General features: G+C 37.1%; 1 protein-coding gene across 5 annotated transcripts in view; it reads right to left on the reverse strand.

Moving 5' to 3' along the window:
- LRP1B (LDL receptor related protein 1B) overlaps positions 1 to 18,413 on the reverse strand; it is a 588,907-nt gene that overhangs the window by 341,755 nt on the left and 228,739 nt on the right. For all 5 annotated transcript variants that reach the window (XM_085227675.1, XM_085227679.1, XM_085227677.1 and 2 more), the window contains exon 3: positions 6,169 to 6,306. In XM_085227675.1, coding sequence (XP_085083801.1) covers positions 6,169 to 6,306 — 138 coding nt within the window. The remainder of the gene's footprint in view (positions 1 to 6,168; positions 6,307 to 18,413) is intronic.

Genomic DNA, 18,413 nt, shown 5'->3' on the forward strand with positions numbered 1-18,413 from the left:
GCTGCACTGACTGGAGCTATTCTCATCAAGATTGTGTAAGCCAGCTCTCCACCATGCCAGCTATCTGGTTTGTTCAACTATCATGATCTAGTTTAAAATATAAGACATTAACATCTGTTAAGCTTTATACATTTACTTGGCAATAGAATCATAGAAAAACTAAAATACTGGAGTTACAATCTTTAATTCCGTCATATAAGAAAGATGAAAAAGAACTCCATGGTTCAAACATGCAAGACTGTATTTCCCACTGCAAAAATGGCTTCCATAACCTTGAAGAATGTTTATATATCTAAAACCATTTTTGCTTATCAGGAAAGCTAGTCAGCAATTATACTGAGCGAGGCTGTAGCTGACCAACCTTTGGTTTTGCCAGTAAGTAACATTATCCATCTTTTTTTTTTTTTTTCCCACAAGAAAATTACTGACTGGGAGAAGACAAAACATGCACCGCTCTTTCAACATACAGAATCACAAAACTCTACACAGCTTCCGTCCTATGCTTTTTAATGATCTGGTATCACATATTATTATTATCATATGGTGAAACTTTTAAATTCTACGCATCATGTACTATACGACAATACTGATATCTTAACAATGGTGTTCATTTGTGTACTCTGGCCTGAGACATCTCTTTAGCAATAGCCCATAAAAGGTGGAATGAAATCACATCACTCAAATTCCTTCCTCTGCTCTCCTCCCCCTTCCAGCCACCTTTAATTTGCTTCGCTGCAATAGGATTTTGTGATAGAAAGTTATTAAATCACCAAGCCCATGCCTTCTTTCTCTTGACAGCAGAACAGTCTAAATGACCTTGGATAATTTCAATGAGCCACATCATACTGCATAAAGGTAAAAAGATGAGAAAGAGAATAGCGTACAAGGAACTGGATAGTTGGATGGTAAAATGAGAAAGAGACAAAATAAACCCCAACAATGCAAGATAAGCTTTTGCCCAGACAAATGCAATTATTTACTACCAGCTCTGTTCCAAAGCAAGACTACCTATGATCATCTTTTTTTTAGTGCCTATTCTTTTTTCTCTTTTCTGTCTTATAACCAGAAGTGAAAAGCTTGATACAAAATGCAGAGTGGTTGCAGAGGGAATAATTTTGAGCATTACCTCATGGTTTCAGCAGCCCTGCTGGTATATCAGGAGCAGTGTGAGATTTCCTGGGGGTTCAAGGATTCAGTAACCTGATGTGACACTTTGTACATCACAGTCTTAAAGGATGATGAGTGATTTCAAGCTTGTCACAATAAACCAAATGAGTTTACAGAGATTTCTTTTGCAGGTGTGCACAGGAAAGGTCTCATGAGAAAATGCTGGGAACATTTACAATTCTGGACTAATTTAAATTTTCTTTGTTCCTTTGAAACACTACTTCATGGGAAAAGAAAAGTGGAGGGAAAGAAAGAAAGAAAACCAGAACAGATAGATTTGGATCTAAATGTATCTCCACAATATTATAACATTTCGTTTAGTAATTTCTCATCCTTGAAAGGTCTAAAGATCCCATAAAATTCTGAATGTGTGTTTTTGCCTCTGGTAAGCGCTACTTGGAACTTCCCAGTGTTCCAGCTGCAGATGTGAGTGAATACATGATTCAATAGAAGCAGCATTAATCTTCATCTTGTAACAATTGATTCAAGAAGTCTAACCTGAAAATTAATACCCTGATTATAGGCTGCTGCAAACATTTCAATTATTTGGCTAAATGCTTTGTATTTGTGTTTTGCAGGGTTATTTTAATGCTAAATGATCCAGAGTTTATCTCTGTACATTCTAAAGACTAGAGACTATACTTCAGATCCCAATTAACAAAGATCTAAATAATCCAAAAAGGATTCTATCAGATCTTAGTGAAGTTCAGTTACACTTCTAGCTTTAATTTAAAAACTACATCAAGAGACCATAGCGAACTGTCCTGCATTTTCTTATTTGTAATTAGCCTATAAAAACATGTTGGGGTTACACCCAATTAATATATCAATTGTTTTTTCCCAAATTATTTTCATAAGACATTATTCCAAATGTAACGTAGATTGTCCAGTCTGTCCAGGCTCGTCCTGTTACCGGGGTCAGGTAAGGCAGGCAGGGAAACATGTAGGCAATTCCTTGATGATGACTCTCAAAATAGCAAGGGCTTTAACAGATGCTGCAGAGTCCTGCTATTACTATTAATTTCAATAGGTGATTGAATACTCAGTATTACAAATAGGAAAAGATACAGTTGCACGTTTCATGCAGCTCTGGCTTGTGAGAGGAGCTGCTGTGACCCAGAGACAGGATGAGCAACGCATGCTCACTGTGGGCTCCCCAAGTCCCAGGACAGCATCCTTGGCACTTCACATATGGGGTACTGGGCAGACACTACTGAGAGCTGACCAGTAGCAGCAATTGGAATGGAAGCGTCCTCAAAAACCTGCTCACCGCTTATACTTCAGAGGTTAGAGCAAGAGCAAACCTCCAGATTTTCCCTCCAGTATTCCTCTTTCCTTTCTTTCCCCAAAGCATTGCCTTGTTTGTCCTCAAACCAAAAAGCACAGAGCATAACCCACATCATAGCTTTGATAGGAGACTATTTAGTGAGGTCCCCATGTACTTTACTGTTAATGTGTCCATTGGAGAACTGTTCACATAGACTGTTAAAGCTGTTATATTGTCTTGCCAGCTACGAGGGATAAACTTGCTGCAGTATTCCCACAACAGTGCCCATCACCATGTAATATACGCTGCAATGTGATGCAAAACATACTTCACCTTTAATGTCAGAGCATCAGTGTGTAATTGCACTGGGCTCTTACCTGGGCCTCTGTTATTTCTGTCAGTTTTGTTCCTTGGTAATTGCTCCAAAAGTGTTCAATTTTATGATAGACTGGCACAAAGCCAAAGAGTTTCAGGCCATTTGTGCTAGGGTTTTTTTTTTGTTTGTTTGTTTTTTTTTTGTTTTTTTTTTTTCAGTAGTCCTGTAGTATTTGCTGGCTGAAATGTCCATAATTTTAGCATAATAATTCCTTTACTATGGAATTATATTCTTTCAGGAATTTTTATATAATTCCTAAGTTATTATTAATAATAACTTAGTTCTTAAGCTAGTTAAGCGAAAAAGGGCATTTCTATATTCTATAGAAGTCCTTGTTTTCTATAGCTCTAGATCAGAGGAAAAACTAATTGTGGCATATCATCTCCAATTTCTTGCCATTATATAAAAAGTACAGATTTATAGAACTGCACAGATCACCTCTGCAGCCCTATTAAAATCTCTTTCTAAGATTCATAGGAATGTGACTGTAATTCTCTAGAAATTACCTTAAGGATATATCTAATCTTTTACCAACTCAAGGCCAAGTAACTCCGTCTTCCTATCCTTGATGAGTATTTGTCTAAGCCGTTCCTAAAACCTTCAGAAAAGAACGAGGTATTTTCACCTTCAGAAAACCACAGAAGCTGAGGCTGGAGCAATGTGAAGGCATGGGACCCCTGCGGTAGCTGACCACAGCCAGTCCCAGTCCCATACTGGCAATGCCTAGTCAAGCTCATGAGCGCGGTGTGCTGGGATGAAGCGTGGGAAGAAAACATGCTGAGCTCAAATAGTTCAGCTTGCGGTAATTTGGCGGCTCCCCTGTGGCACAAGAAATCTCAGCGTGTTGCTTGGCTGAGCTTTAAAAGTGGTTGAAAATGCAACAGAAATAGAGATCAGGCCCTCGGAAGAAACATGAAGTACGGTGCTAAAGTAAAAAGCTTCACTGACAAGAAAAGCTTTGAACCACTCCTCTGCCAGAACTACTCAAGCCTGGGTCCAGTTTTGGCATCACTAATTTTCACCTGAGCCTTGTCAAGCCTCCAAACAACCAGTGCACTCATCTCCAGGCACCAAGTTGAGTCTAAGAACGTTGATCAACCCCAAATACACTTCAAACAAGGGGCAAGTGTACACTTTGAGCACTCGTTTATGCTTCCAGCATCTCTAAAGAATTTTTCAATTAGTCAAAAAATAGCTAGGAAACCAAAATGACCAGATACAAATGTTTTACTGCTTACACATGCTGTGAGTTTCATTTTCAGTGAACTAAGGACCCCTTCTCCTCTGAAGGACATTGGAACACATAATGTAAAACAGCTATACATAATAAAACATTTTTTATTTCATACTGCTACAACCCCTCCTGAATTTATGCATTACATTTGCCAGCAAAAAAATGCATATGTGCCTGAAATAAAAGATGATGAGAAAGGAATGTCATTGTATTTACTACTATTTCCTTGAAATTTCACATACATTACCATTTCACACTGCAGATACAATCATATTTTTACTTCCCTGGGAAAGGTGCAGGCCTGAATATCTCTCAAAGATCGTAATATAATGAATGAACAAAAGACTGTTAAATGTAGAGAAAGAAATTAAAATAGTTCCAGTTACAGAATGTTTATGCTCTGATAGTTCTTAAGCATTATTAGAAGCCTTCACCCTTGTGGAACTGTGACCTGCATGCTGCAATGTCTTTGCCATAGTCATGTGCCCCATGCCTTGAATCAGGAGTCTGTGGCCTGGTGCACAGACCACTTCTTATTTACAGAGAAAAACCAGCATCCCTAGTAAAACATTTCAACACATGATTGTGATCAAGCAAGCTCTTTGCAATTCCATGTTTAAAAATGCTGTTTCCCCCTTGATCGATCAAAAATATCACAAGGATAATGTTAATTAAAGAGGAAAATAACTTGAATGACATTTTTGCTACAAATACCAGGAGAAAGTAACTACTCAGCTAGGTTTATGGGACAACTTCACCAATTTTGTCCACACAGATGATCCAAACACATCACTTATATATTCAGCACTTAGAAAATACAGCAACAGAATGACTCAACAGTTCTCCATTCAAAGGTATTGCATTCAAATTTCTGATGCACAGAAACATATCACAATGACATATTAGTGACAGATGTTAGGAAATTGCTACAAAATAGGAATGAGTTGTTAACCACCTATGACATTAATAGAGGTATCTGTAAAAGAACTTCATCATATGTGTGCTCTGTGATCAAATGTTTACATTTTATATGTTTTACTAAATGCTATCATAATTTATCAGAGCAGACATTAATTTTACCAGTGGGAACTTTTCATATTCATTTATGGTAATAAAGAAAGGAGTGGGAATCAATCTGAACATCACAAGACTGGTTGGAGTACAAATTAAAGGAGTATGAATGGAGACAAGTGACTTTTTTGTGATACTCCATTCCAAAGAACTGGCCTCAAATTCCTACATATGGAACAAACAAACAAACAAAAAACACTTAATTTACACTTACATAGGATTTTAGTCTATTTCTTTTTCTGATTCTTTTATTCCCCTACTTTAAATAGTTACAGTATATTAGATAAATATGTATATATATATATAAGGTATTACTCAGCATGGGCAGTTTTTAATCCTCTGTCACAATCCAGAGCAATTTATAGAAATATATGAATCACTGAGATCATAAATACTCTTCTCCAAAAAGAAAGCCCACATCTGCAACATAAGAAAGCCTCAGTAGGGGTCAAGTACTGCTGTGGCTAGTTTGATTTCTTTTTGGATACTGGAACCAGTGCTAAAATCAATATGCTGACACAAACGTTCATTTTCTGTAATGCTTGTTGAGGAAGCACTACAAAAGTAGAGCCTTCAAGAAAAGAAATGATTCCCATCACTGTGAATAAGAATTGTCATATATTGCATGACAGCCTGTATCCTCACCCAGCTATATAAAAATTACTGTTTGTAGTTTTGTGAAGTCAGCAGTATTACGCTGATTAATTCTAGATGGCAGTTTTTGTTCCTTATTTAATTTTTTTATTTTATTTTATTTTTTTTTTTTTTTGGCTTATTTTTGGTGAGGGCTCGGGTTTTATTATGACAGTTCTGGAAATCTGTCCAATGGATTTTTAAATTCTAATTTAACTTTCTGAACTATAGCATACTTCTAGTACCCTTTACTGAATATCGTTACATTTGATTCTAGCAGAAATCCTGGAACCTGCTCTTGAATTTCTGTTTTTGAACATGAGTCAAGCTAATGGTCATCAACAGTTATGGCCTAGCAGTAAGTCTACTGATGGAAATTTGTTCAAGTTAAAGCACTTTTTGGTCAGCAAATCAACTCACCCCGACAATGCACTCCTTCGTCGTACCCATCAGAACAGTCATAAACACCATTGCAGAGCTGGGACAAGTGAATGCATTTGTTTGTACCAATGCAGGTCATGTAATTCAGAGGGCATTTGAAATCTGCTTCTTCGGGACCTAAAAATAGACACAGAAAATGTATTACAGAGACTTTTGTATGTGTAACAATGCAAAAAGAGAGAGAGTTCTACATCGCATGCTATTTCCACTTGGAAGCTAAGGGCAACACTCCGTGTATTAATCCACTATGAAGCTTTTTAGTGCATCATCACTGCTGTAGTTTAGAAAATTAAAACCATCAAGTAAAGATTAGTGCAATTAAAAGGAAATCAGTGGGTCAGAGAGGATTACTTTCCAAAATGCAGGTGATAAAATATTGTGGATTTTTTTCGTATTAAATTTCACAGATGCCAAAATAAAATTTTACAAACATTACAGTATGATAGTTGTACAATTGCCTCGTGAATCATTGTGTAGGATTTCTATGCTCATAACAAGAATATCTTAATATTAATATTCACTGCTTTGCTATACAGATAATCTCAGCTCTCTAAGAAAATACATACAAATCACAGAATCAAAAGGGGTTGGAAGGGACAGCTGGAGATCACCTAGACCTTCTGCTAAAGTTGGTTCTCTAGAGGTAAAGAAGGCTCCCTAGAGAATGCTCCATATTTATGGCTGCATTAGATCAGAGAAACTGCCCCTCCACCCCAGAAAGGTGCTTGAAACCACACAGCACAGGATGACAGTAAGAGAACAAGGATGCTCTGGTTGCTCTCTTGGGGACATCAGCTCCTTGACTCTGAAAGTTAAGTACAAGGACTTTTGAGGCTCTTCTGTTTATCTCTTGGTGACAATTCTGACTGTCAAAATAAACAAACAGACAAACAAAAAAAAAAAAACCCAGCTACAACTATGTAATTTCTCATGATATGGATTTTAGGGCTTCTAACACACACCAGACAATGTTTGGAAGTCTGAAGGGTGTAGCTCATTTAGAGGATGACTCATAACTTATGTGTGGTATATGACTAGCTACACAGAGACTGGAGGTGTGGAAATTGCCAGGAAGCAACTTGAACCTCCCTGACTGCTCGCATTGGAGCTTTGGGTCTGTGCTAAACTGACAGCTTGTACCATTCCTCAGGGGAAATATAACCGAGGATGCAGTGTGCTCAAGTGCAAGTTGTTTTCACCTTCTGCAAGGAGCCAGCTCTGAGATGAAGGGCAGAAGGAACAGAGAGAAACCGAGAGCTGCTTCCTCTCTGGGAAAAGCTCAGTGCTGGCAGATCATGCCTCTTGAAACTAGCAAGACAAAGCAAAGCAAAACTCCAGAGGGGATTTAGGATTTTTAAACACATTTAGATAGTTCTTAGCATGGCCCACTAAATAAAAATGTTAACTTAAAAAACTTGCTCCAGTGCAAAGACATGAAGTAAAAACTTTCACTGCTGTCTTGTCCATCAGTTTGCTGCCCACCATTCCGAATGGGCACACAAAAGACCCAAAGCTCAGAGGAAAGACTCTGATCACATCCCTGCCTCCCATATCGCTGATTAATGGAGAAGCTGGGTGCTGTTTCTAGGGATAAAAATGTAATGCACACAGGGATGAATGCATAGTGTCTGAGGGCATCATTTTTATTATAAACACGATCTACAGTCTTTCAGAAAAACTGTTTTCCTAAGATAAAGGGTTTAAATACCTTCTGAATGAAAATAAAGGAAATTACTATTCCCAATGTGTTTTAGGTTAAGTAAGTGCTGAGAAAATGTACAGACATTAAAGTTCTTTTCCAGTAACATACTTTTCCTATGTTTTCTGTTAAAATTCAAGATAATAAGATAGTTGAGAGATGACCAAAACTTGTCCTAAGTGTTCAGGCATGAAGACAGTACTAAGAAAACCTGCTGAGAAGGAGAGAGGTAAGGCAGCACAGAGTGGGAGCAATGCAGCTCTATCCCCTTCCAGCTGTGCACAGGAACATGGGGTGAGGTTTTGTTTTTTGGTGCTGTTTATGCTTAGCCTTTTGGCATTTTCTTTCTTTCTTTTCTTCCTTCCCTGAAGGTAGGACAGATCATCCCAAGAAGCATCCCGTGCACGCAAAGCTCACTGCTGTACCTCACTACTTCCACCAGTACTGACCTCACTCTGCAGGGCTCTTCAAAGAACCAAAATAAAGCAACAGAGAGCAGCCATGAGCTCAGTGTCAGAGGCCATACAAAACTGAAACATTCCATTTGATTCCCTTTTCAGTTCCATGAGGACTCAAAGGCACCTACAGTGTAACGAAAGCAAACCAATGATCTGATTTGCCTGCTACAGCTTGTTTATTCATTGCTTTAGAGCCACTGTGAATAGAGCGTGAGGCAAAGACTTTTTCTTTAAAAAGTGAACAGTCATAAAAAATTCCTTAGACCTGTGAACTATGGAAACCATGGCAGATTGCTAGAGTGCTTTCAGCATTCCTGATCAAACAGAAAATCCGAGTCCCAGACCAAAAAAAACATAAGCATATGTGCTTTTCTTCTAAAAATAATGAGTGAAAATAATGATTATCTTAATTAACATTTAAAATCTCACCAGGAGAAAATCTGATAAGCTAAAGATTTCGCTATTTCATTTTGACTTCATGCTTTTTCTTTTAAAATACAAAGATTCCTTCAGGACACAAATATACTGCAATTTAAAATATATCCTCTAACTTAGAATCAATAGGAGCGGGGTTTCCTAAATTACATTTCTTTCAGGAGGAATAGTTGGATGGGAAACTGAAATACTGCTTGCTGTGTTTTGCTTTCAAGACAGATTTAGTGCAACACTTGAGAAAATAAAAAGGTCAAGATTAAAAATGAATGACTTCTTACAGTGATTAAGATAAATTCATATATACTCTATGTTTCTTTACAAGATGCTATGGATATACAGTATCTTTTGCCCAACTGACCTACATAAGAAAATGACTTATGTCCCAAGCATATCCCAAGTCTCAGAGCTGCCCCAATCACCCACAGTCTTCACTGAACAACAACAACAAAAAAAAACCCACTTAGCTAAACAACAGTGCGTGTTGCTCTGCCTTCAGTGTAGCACATCCTTTTCCTGTGGAATTCTACCCTGCTGCTAGACTTTCTGAACAACCTTATGCAAATAAAGATGAGCAGCTTTTTATCTTGTTTACTCCTCTCCCCTTTTCCTTAACAGACAGCCACTTCTGGCAGTTTTATCAAGTGAACTTTGGGAAAAGAAATTTTAAAGTGTTCTTCTTCAAAATAATCTCAGTGTATTTTACATCAGTGCAAGAATGCTGAGAATATAAAAGACGGATGGTGTCTTTTCTTCCCTTCAAAAGACACAATAATTCCTAGCCTTGCAGGCTGGTGAAAAAACAGTCAAAAGTAGTGGCTGTAATTATGGTAATACAGCATCCCTGTGCTTCACTCATACCACATCGACACATACTGGGCGGGGAGGATGGAAGGAGCAGCACAGCTCTATAAATTCACACTTAGGAAACAGAATATGTAGCCATAGTCAGCCCATGGTGGGTGCAGGTCAGGATCAGGTCCAGTGAGGGTGCCAGGCTCTGACACGACTGGGGAATGTTCCATGCTGGGCCTTGGGAGCAGTCAGGATGACAGCAGGAGGACAGTGATTTCAGATCTAGATGTCTTTGGCTATTTTACCAGAGTGACCATTTCTGATTTGGTCACACCGTGCCAAGGCTCAGACTACTTTTTGGAGCATGTGATGAAGAATGACAAACACACTGCATTGTGGTTTTGCCCAACCTGTGCAGTATACAGTGAATCTAGCTAATGGCCCTTCAGCCCAAGTGTCCTTCCTTCCACAGGGGCTGACAAGAGTCCTTGGGCTGTCCTCCAGCAGCAGGGCATGAAATCGATCCCACACAACCTCTGCTTTCACACCAAAGACACACCATGTGAAGGTATAGAAGCCCACTGCAAAAACTAGCAGAGACATTTCATCATGCAATTTGATATGGAATCGGTTTTAAGGTGTATTTATAACCAGCCCTCTACCTGTGTCGCTTCATGTTCATGCTATATTAAATTTCTAACTAGGCAATGCAACTGGGAAATGTTCAAGCTGATTATTTCCACTGGATTTTGTTATCGCAAGCAAGGTAAAAATGTTTTCTCATCAGCAAAAATTATGGATGAACATTTCATTGTGTGTGTTTCTTTCTAGAAACATCCCCCAAATTTAATTTCAGGTACAACATTCAATGCTAACTCCACAGTTACAAACTATGAATAAAAGATATTCGGCAAAGCCTGTAGAGGTAGTCAGACAGGCATGCTATAGTGCTTAACACAAATTCAATGTCTATAAAAATTTACTGTAGTCAAAAACAAACCCTCACTTCTTTCAGACTCATTTAAAGATGCTCATATGTGACAACTGATTACAGAAATGCAGCACAGCTGCTAGTTCTGAGTTTGGTGTTTTGACCTTTGTTTTTCTCAGGACAGTTTTAACAGAGGTTTTTTTCTTGTAACATCTCAGGTGAGCAGTTAGGTAGCAGCTTGCAATTTTAAATAACAGACGAGGCAGAGAAAAGTGGCACATCCCTTATATAATAAAACATTTAATTGACTGGAAATCCAGCAATTTTCTAGCAGCTCTAACCTGAGCTATCCTCAGCCACAAGAAGCAGTTATTCCAAATCATGAAATGTCTTCAAAATTTACATCTGTGTTGTATATCAGCTGCCTTGACTGTGAGCAACTACCTATACAGAATCTATTCTGCTGGTTCAGTGATATGTGGGTGGGAACTCTGGAAAAAGAACTTTGTCCTGGTGCCCACTTCAAGTAGCAATCCAGCAGTGGACAGAATCTGACCCAAAGATAATATTTGTAATGATGCAAATTCAAAGTTGTCCAAAATGACTTTTCCTGCTGTGACTGCAGCACATATTCCTCTGCTGAAATTTTAGCATAGAAACTACTAAGATTTGTTCTGAAGTATTGATGAATGCATTTGATTAATGACTGTAATTAAACCAAAAGGGCCCAATGTTTAAAAAAGAATAATCTATACAACTGATTAGATCTCTCTGCATAAATGCAGGCTAAGATGAAAGTACTCCACCATAACATAATACAGTGCGTGGTCTGTCAAACACACTTGTAGGATTATGAGTCCTGTTCCTCCCCCAGTCCCTCTTAACTCACTTCTGTAGCATTGCTGCCACTCCATTTCCGCTCTGTACTTGAAGTGCAGTATAGGAGTTTTTTGAGATTGAAGTATTGATTAAAAATCTTAATGCTTATTCTTTAATATAGCTCTTGGCACAAGAAACCACCTGCCACATGCAGCCAAAAATGAAACTTCTGGTATGGTATTACAAGTCACCCATACTGTGTTTTCATTTTCTTGTTGTCCATTTCATTGTCAATAATTGGATTTTTAAGAAGTACTTATCTTTTATTGCAACATCACAAAGTGATGAGATGTTTCTGGCCCTACCAGGACAAGATATTTAGGGCTTAGGGCCAAACTCTGGCCAAAATAAGATGCCGTTTTTGTGGAAAAATAAGATGCCGTTTTTGTGGAAAAACTAGAACTCAATGTGAGCATGAGACTATTCTTCATAATTTTCGTAATTAATGTCTGAAAATTTCCAAGAGGTTGAATACTACAGATTTATTTCCTAAAGTTGTAGGTTGATGTGTTGAGTTCAAAATAAACAGACATCATATTCCATGGTACAATAATTGCCTGAAGAACTCATTCTTACACAGACATCATATCTTTAGCACAACTAAATCTACAATTCAAATACCAACACTTTAAAATACCAGCATAAACTTATGGAAATGACTTAAAACTTTTACTCTCTGGTATACATATATGCAAAGGACATCATATTTAGTAAGGCCTTACATATCATAAGTTAGCCCTTATTCATTCGTTGTTTCTCTTACTTATTCTTGTGCTTTATTCATCCACAAAGTCTGACAGTAAATTTGAAGTAACCTTCGACTAGCTTAGGCATTCAGCTGTCCATAAGAGAATAATAATAAACACTTATGCTAAGGTATAGACAACTGGAAAGAAGAAAGCAGGCTAAGTATTGTGCTACTGGAGGCAGAGTAATAGCTGCAATCTCTGATCTCAAAAACACAGTATATCCTCTCCAAAATAATGTTAAACCAAGGGAACAGCAGCAGTGAGTAGGACTGTGAATGTGCAAATGAATGAGCATATCTACTGCATGCTATGATAACTTTAAACATAAGAGGTGAGGTTGCTAAAGACTGTAGAAAATAATATTGGAGGGGAAAATAAAAGAGAGAGAGAGAGAGAGAGAGAGAGAAAGAGAGAATGGAATTTCAGAAATCAAAAGCTTGCTTTGAGTCATCTCTGAAATCAGTGCTTCGTATTGATTCACAGCCCCCACACACGTCCAGCTTTGAGTGCCTCACCTCTCTCCCTAAAGGCAGGAGTACGAACGCAGTCAGCTCTCTGGTACCCACCTCACTGTCTTTTCAAGAGCTTTGTCTCTTTCTGCTTTGTATAGGAAGAAACACAGCTATTCAAACCCAAGTTTCCCAAATCCAGTTGAGTATTTGCCTTGATCTTAAGTCTGCATTTCACTTGCCAAGATTTAATTTAGTCATTCAAGAGCTCATAGTAAAAAAGAAGGAAAAAAAAAGGAATTTGTTTCCAAGGGATGATTTGCAATTTGTGTGCTATTGTAGACTAAGTAGTTCAAAAGGTTACCCATCTGTAAAGCTTAATAAGACCCATTCTTGCATGTAAAACTCCAATTTTTATAGTCCTGTGATGGACTTTCAGTAGCAGCAGTAGTATTACATACACATGAATGCAGAGGTGCAAAATGTAGCATACTAATATTGGGTTTATACAACTCTACAGTTCTACGCATTTCCTTCTTATCTGTGTGCTTTTTGTAAGTACTAGAGAAAAGCAAACAGCAGACAGCCAAAACCTAACATTATACGCTAAGTTTAATTGTTTAAATACTTCCTTCTGTTTAAAAACAAGAACACTGTTTACATACTCTCATTACAATGACTCTGACAGTAGCTGTATTTGAGACGTCTCTCCAGTAAACACTTTTCCTTTGGCTGTGTTTTTCCTGATCACTGCTTTCTGTACGTCAGACACTTGGTCACTCTCACTACACAGAAGTAAATAATTAACAGAGCCACAGGTCTCATACCTTTTACTGCATCGTAGCTGGTAGCCACTGGAGAGAAGTAGGAAAATGATGTTAAAGATTACACAAAGGCTGACAAAGAGCTAAAAGAGGTAGAGAGAAAATCTTTATAAAATAGCTCTGCTTTAGATCATTATCCAAAAACCCCTCTGGGCACATATAGGCTTGGACAGGGCTGAAGTCAGGACGCAGCTCTTCTGCTGATCACACCAAAGGGGCCATCACAATTGGGACTTCAACTTAAAAGCGATTTTTGCCTGAGAGGAATCTACCCACTGAAGCAGCAATCTGACTGATAATAGTAAAATCAGCTCTTAATAACAAAACCCATCTAGGTTCCTCAATGCAGCTGGGCATCTTGCATCCTAAAATTACCTCAAATAGAAATTTCACCTGACAAAAAGACTATGCTTGTGAATAAAGCTAAAACCCATCTAATGCAATAATTCTACAAAACTGGACATTTTTTCCTTTCACTGAATAACTCTTAAATCATCAATTTCAGAGTTCAATCACTTCAGAACATGCTTTTATAATTTCTTTAAAGCATAGTTAAAGATGGTCAGAAAGATTAATGTGGTAAAAGGAGCACCAAATCTTACCTGCCTATCAACTTGCATTATCTTAAACAAACTATTAAAAAAAATAAATAAATTCTTCAGTACAGTCAGAAAATACTAAGAAAAGTATCTGGTTCTAGAGAAAATAGATTGGTGCCTCAGAGGAGAATGAAGAATCCACAAGAGGACATACATACCATGAACTCTTCTGGAAAATCAAGTCTTACCTCTTATCTTGCAAGACTCAGCGTGCCAGCAGTGTTTGATTAAAGGCAACAATAACACAATTCTCACCATTACAATCTTCCATCACAACTGCCCAGCATAATATAGTTACGCTTCAATGAGTTTTAGTATTTTTATATACTTGCTCAATGACCGCAGCTTCAACTTCTGCAGTAAAACTTACCCACACAGACACCAAGAGAATTTATGTTCTTTGCTACAGTCCCTAAAAATTAAAAAACTAAAGCACAGTTTTACTAAGCTATTGTATGTATGATGCATCAAAACATATAGAAGGATTTTTGTATATACCTATAATTAAACAAAACCATTGTTAATGCATATTTCCTGACTGTTTTTGGAGAGCAGTCAGGAGAAATATTTGTCAGGAGAAGTGAAAAAAGAGCTCTCAGTTTTCCAGAAGCAAAAATAATTAATATTCTTTGTATTTGGAGAAACAGAAATACTTTTTAAATGGATTTTTGGTAACTTACTGCAGCACACTAAAGCAATGCTTTATGATTAATGAAGAAAGAAATGAGTATTTTCTTATGAAGATGGCCATAACACATTAGTTGTAAGGAATCTATTTTTAATATGGAGATTTTTACTTAATTAGTGTCACACATCTCAGGGTTGTCTTGTGTCAACTCTTGTAATGACTTGACATCTCTGAGTAATACAGAATGGGTCGCTAATAAGAGTCTCAGTTTGAGGAAAATGATAATGCAGTTGAACAAGGAAGTGTTAATTACACAATTAAAGTACCTAATACCAGCAATATTGTAACACATCAACATTTATGTTATAGATATTTACATATTCAAAGTGTATAAATATAGGCAGATAAATGCAGAGAGATGGTTACAGAGCAATACGGGGGTGTAATACAATGGCTGGATGCATCACAGAATGATCTCTGAATTTCGACAGAATACCAGTTCTGCCAGACATTATTAAAACCTGTTTGACTACATTTACACATATTATCCATCTATATGTGTTCCATTCTATCACGTTCAAACTCAGCACTTCATTAGACTGTGGAAATTCTATTAAAATAAGGGAACAGTAAGAGTTATTTACTGTATCATAGCTGTAACAAGCTCTGGAAATGTGATGAAAATCCTTTTATACCACACATCTTATGAGCATTTATGCATGCACACACAACCTCAGAAATGTCTACGCACTGAGAAGGAGTTTATCAAGTTCACATTTGCATCAGCAGAACTGGAATTCAAACCTAGAAATAATTATCAAATCACAAAGAACATGAAATATCCCACGTCTACCCAGATTTATCATATAGAACACAAGTGTTTTGAAAATACGAAAGGATTGGAGCATACACTGAATTTAAATAGCAAAAACGAAGTCTATCTTTCTTGCAATACATTACAGTTCTTTAGTAGATTATGTTAGCACCTACATGCATGTTTTATTTATGATTTTTTGGGGGAAATTTACCATTACCATTAACTGTATTCTAAAACTACATGAAAATTTAGCTTAAAGGGCCAACACTTTCTAAGTGTTTGAGCTATTCTTTTTTCTATGAAAAAAAAAAAAAATTACATCTGCATTACTTATTCATTTTAAAAATTGTCTTGTATGCTTAATTCAGCTTTACTGCAGAAACTTAGAAATGCATCTTATGCATTTTTTAAAATGAGCTAGGTAGTTTGCAATTAAAGTTATTCATTTTTATTTTGTACACAGGTACATAAATGTAAATTACCACTAATTAAAATAAATAGTGTGACTTGTTTTTTCTTATGGAGTCATGCACTGAGATGATGAGAGCCAATTTTAATTGTTTTGAGTACAAAATTTAAGACTATAAAAAACAGATTTCTTGGGCTATACACAGTGTCAGGTAAGAATTACAGGGCTTCATATTGCTCAGATACTGAAGGTCCTATTTGATTCAATCATTGGATTATAACTGTAAAATTACCTGGAATGTTTTATTTTCAAATGAAAAATCACGTAAACCATAATGCATGCCAAATGAACATGGTTGTGTTGGACTCCTCTGATTGCTGTTTCCTGTCTCTCACTGCATACCTACTCATCTGCTTCCCTACAAACAACCATAGGTGAGCCAAAACTCATTCAGGCCAAAAATTAGGAAAGCTGGTAAAAATACGTATATATCATGTATCACTTATAGGAAATGTGGAATTAGTAGTTTAGAGAGGCAAATAACAGGCTTTGCTGCATGATAGGTACTGCTCAGGAAGAAATCAAGCTTTATATGTTTACCAGAGAAAATAACTTTCTTCCTCATTTCCTACTTTTTGAAAGATTTTTGAAAGATTTCTTATACCCCAGTGTCTCTTATTTCCTTTCAAAGTAAAGAAGCCAATGTTGTCCACAGATTTTTTCACTCAGGGCTTTTATAAGCATTTAATTTTGTGCCTATTTGTTATTGCTCCTCTTCACTACTGCGTATCTTCATAAGCTCTTAAGTCTCATCCAGAGCAGATGAGGCTTGTGGGAGTGAAATCAGGAAATAGTTGGACAACTAAACCCAACATTGCGATTTGAAAGATCTGTGAGAAACACCCATTTTCCCTTCCAGTGCCTAAATGCATGAGATAGCTCAAACCAGTGATGTTTTCAAAGCACACCACGTAGGGATACCACCTCAGTTCCCATAGACTTTAAGTTCATTTCCTTTGATTAACTCCAGCAGTGATAAACCTGGGCTTACAGAGATGCAACTATATTAAAGCTGGTTCTCAAAGGCCTAAGGCAAAGAGGAAACCGAATATAATTTATTTCCTAGCCAAGAAATGAATTGCAGGTTAAGAAGGATGAGAGTCGCTAACAGACTGAAGAATTTTCATTGTATTCCTCTGTTTTATAATAGAAGTAGGGACATTAACACAGTTGTCTACTTCAGAGCTGTCCATTTGCTGTACAAACCCACACAGCAGAGCTGTTTGTATGTGCATAATAGTTAAGGAATAGAAAGTCTGCAGGGATCCAAGCCTCTGCCAAACTACCCATTTTTGCCTTGTTAGTCTTGTGTAAAGATGAAAAACCATCAGATCCGCTCTCTAGTGAACTCTTCATTTTTCTCTGACTAAAAACCAAGCCCAGACCCACAGTGTTTGTTTTACTGTCAGCGATTGTCCGCCTCTTGTGACAATTTTTTGATGCCTTCCTAAACTTAACATCAGTTAATAAGATGATTATTTATCTCCGATTTACTGTTTCAGAAATGATGTTTATTTTTGTGCTACTAAAGTTTGTCTCGGTTTTAAAAGAAGATCGGATATATATTCCTTCTGCACTTTGACATATATGTCTCAATTATAAAAAGTATAAGTAAATATTGGAGTTGGAGAGAAGTAACTTTTACTCTTGTCTATTTTCACAGGAGTTTTCTGCTTTCCCCATGATTGTGATCATTAAAAATAAGAGAAGCCCACACCATAAAGAATGGACCCAGACTCTGGAACTCTCTACTGCAACAAACACTTGAAAAGAAATGTTTTTCCCTTTTTCTCTGCTGTTGTCCTTTGGAGGAAAGATATCAGTGTGCTGTTGGGGGACTTTTTTTCCCATCTTTTGTTGTCTTTGCCTCTTGGTGGTTTGGGGTGATTTGGGTGGTTTTGCATTTATTGTACACCTTAAAAGAAAGGCACTGAAGCTAACAGAGTAGAAATATTGGACCCATTTTCCCTTGCAGATATGGTGCCTAACTTTCAGATCCATTCTTCGGAATCTTAATTCCTCCAATGTTGCTCACATTGGGCATGCTTCCAGGTAATTCTCCTTTATCAGGGAACAAGTACACCTCCTGGCCTTTGTACTAACATCCAAATACATTTCAAGGACTTTTTTTTATGTTTAAACAGAAGTGCCTTTCTCATTTACTTTCAGAAAACTACAGTTGAGAGGCTTCTCACTCCAGGCAGTGGTTCGTATGTGTCTTGGAACATGAATTTTAATTTAAGAAGTTGTTTCCTATCACACTGCCTTCTGAGTAGTTACAGAATCCATTCCCAAGTTCTGATATTAAAGATAAAAAAAATAAATTAATAAAATAAAAAGAATCTGTAATGGTACAAACTTGTATCAGCATAGTAAAAATAAAATTGAAAGTATAGGAAAGGATCTCAGATAATAGATTAGGAAATAGAAACAAGCAGCAAACGGGGAAAAAAAATACCAACAAGATCTATAGCTATTCTAAAATCATTGTGATT

This window comes from Meleagris gallopavo, chromosome 7 (genome assembly GCF_905368555.1).
Source record: "Meleagris gallopavo chromosome 7, MGAL_WU_HG_1.1, whole genome shotgun sequence".
Lineage (NCBI taxonomy): Eukaryota > Metazoa > Chordata > Aves > Galliformes > Phasianidae > Meleagris > Meleagris gallopavo.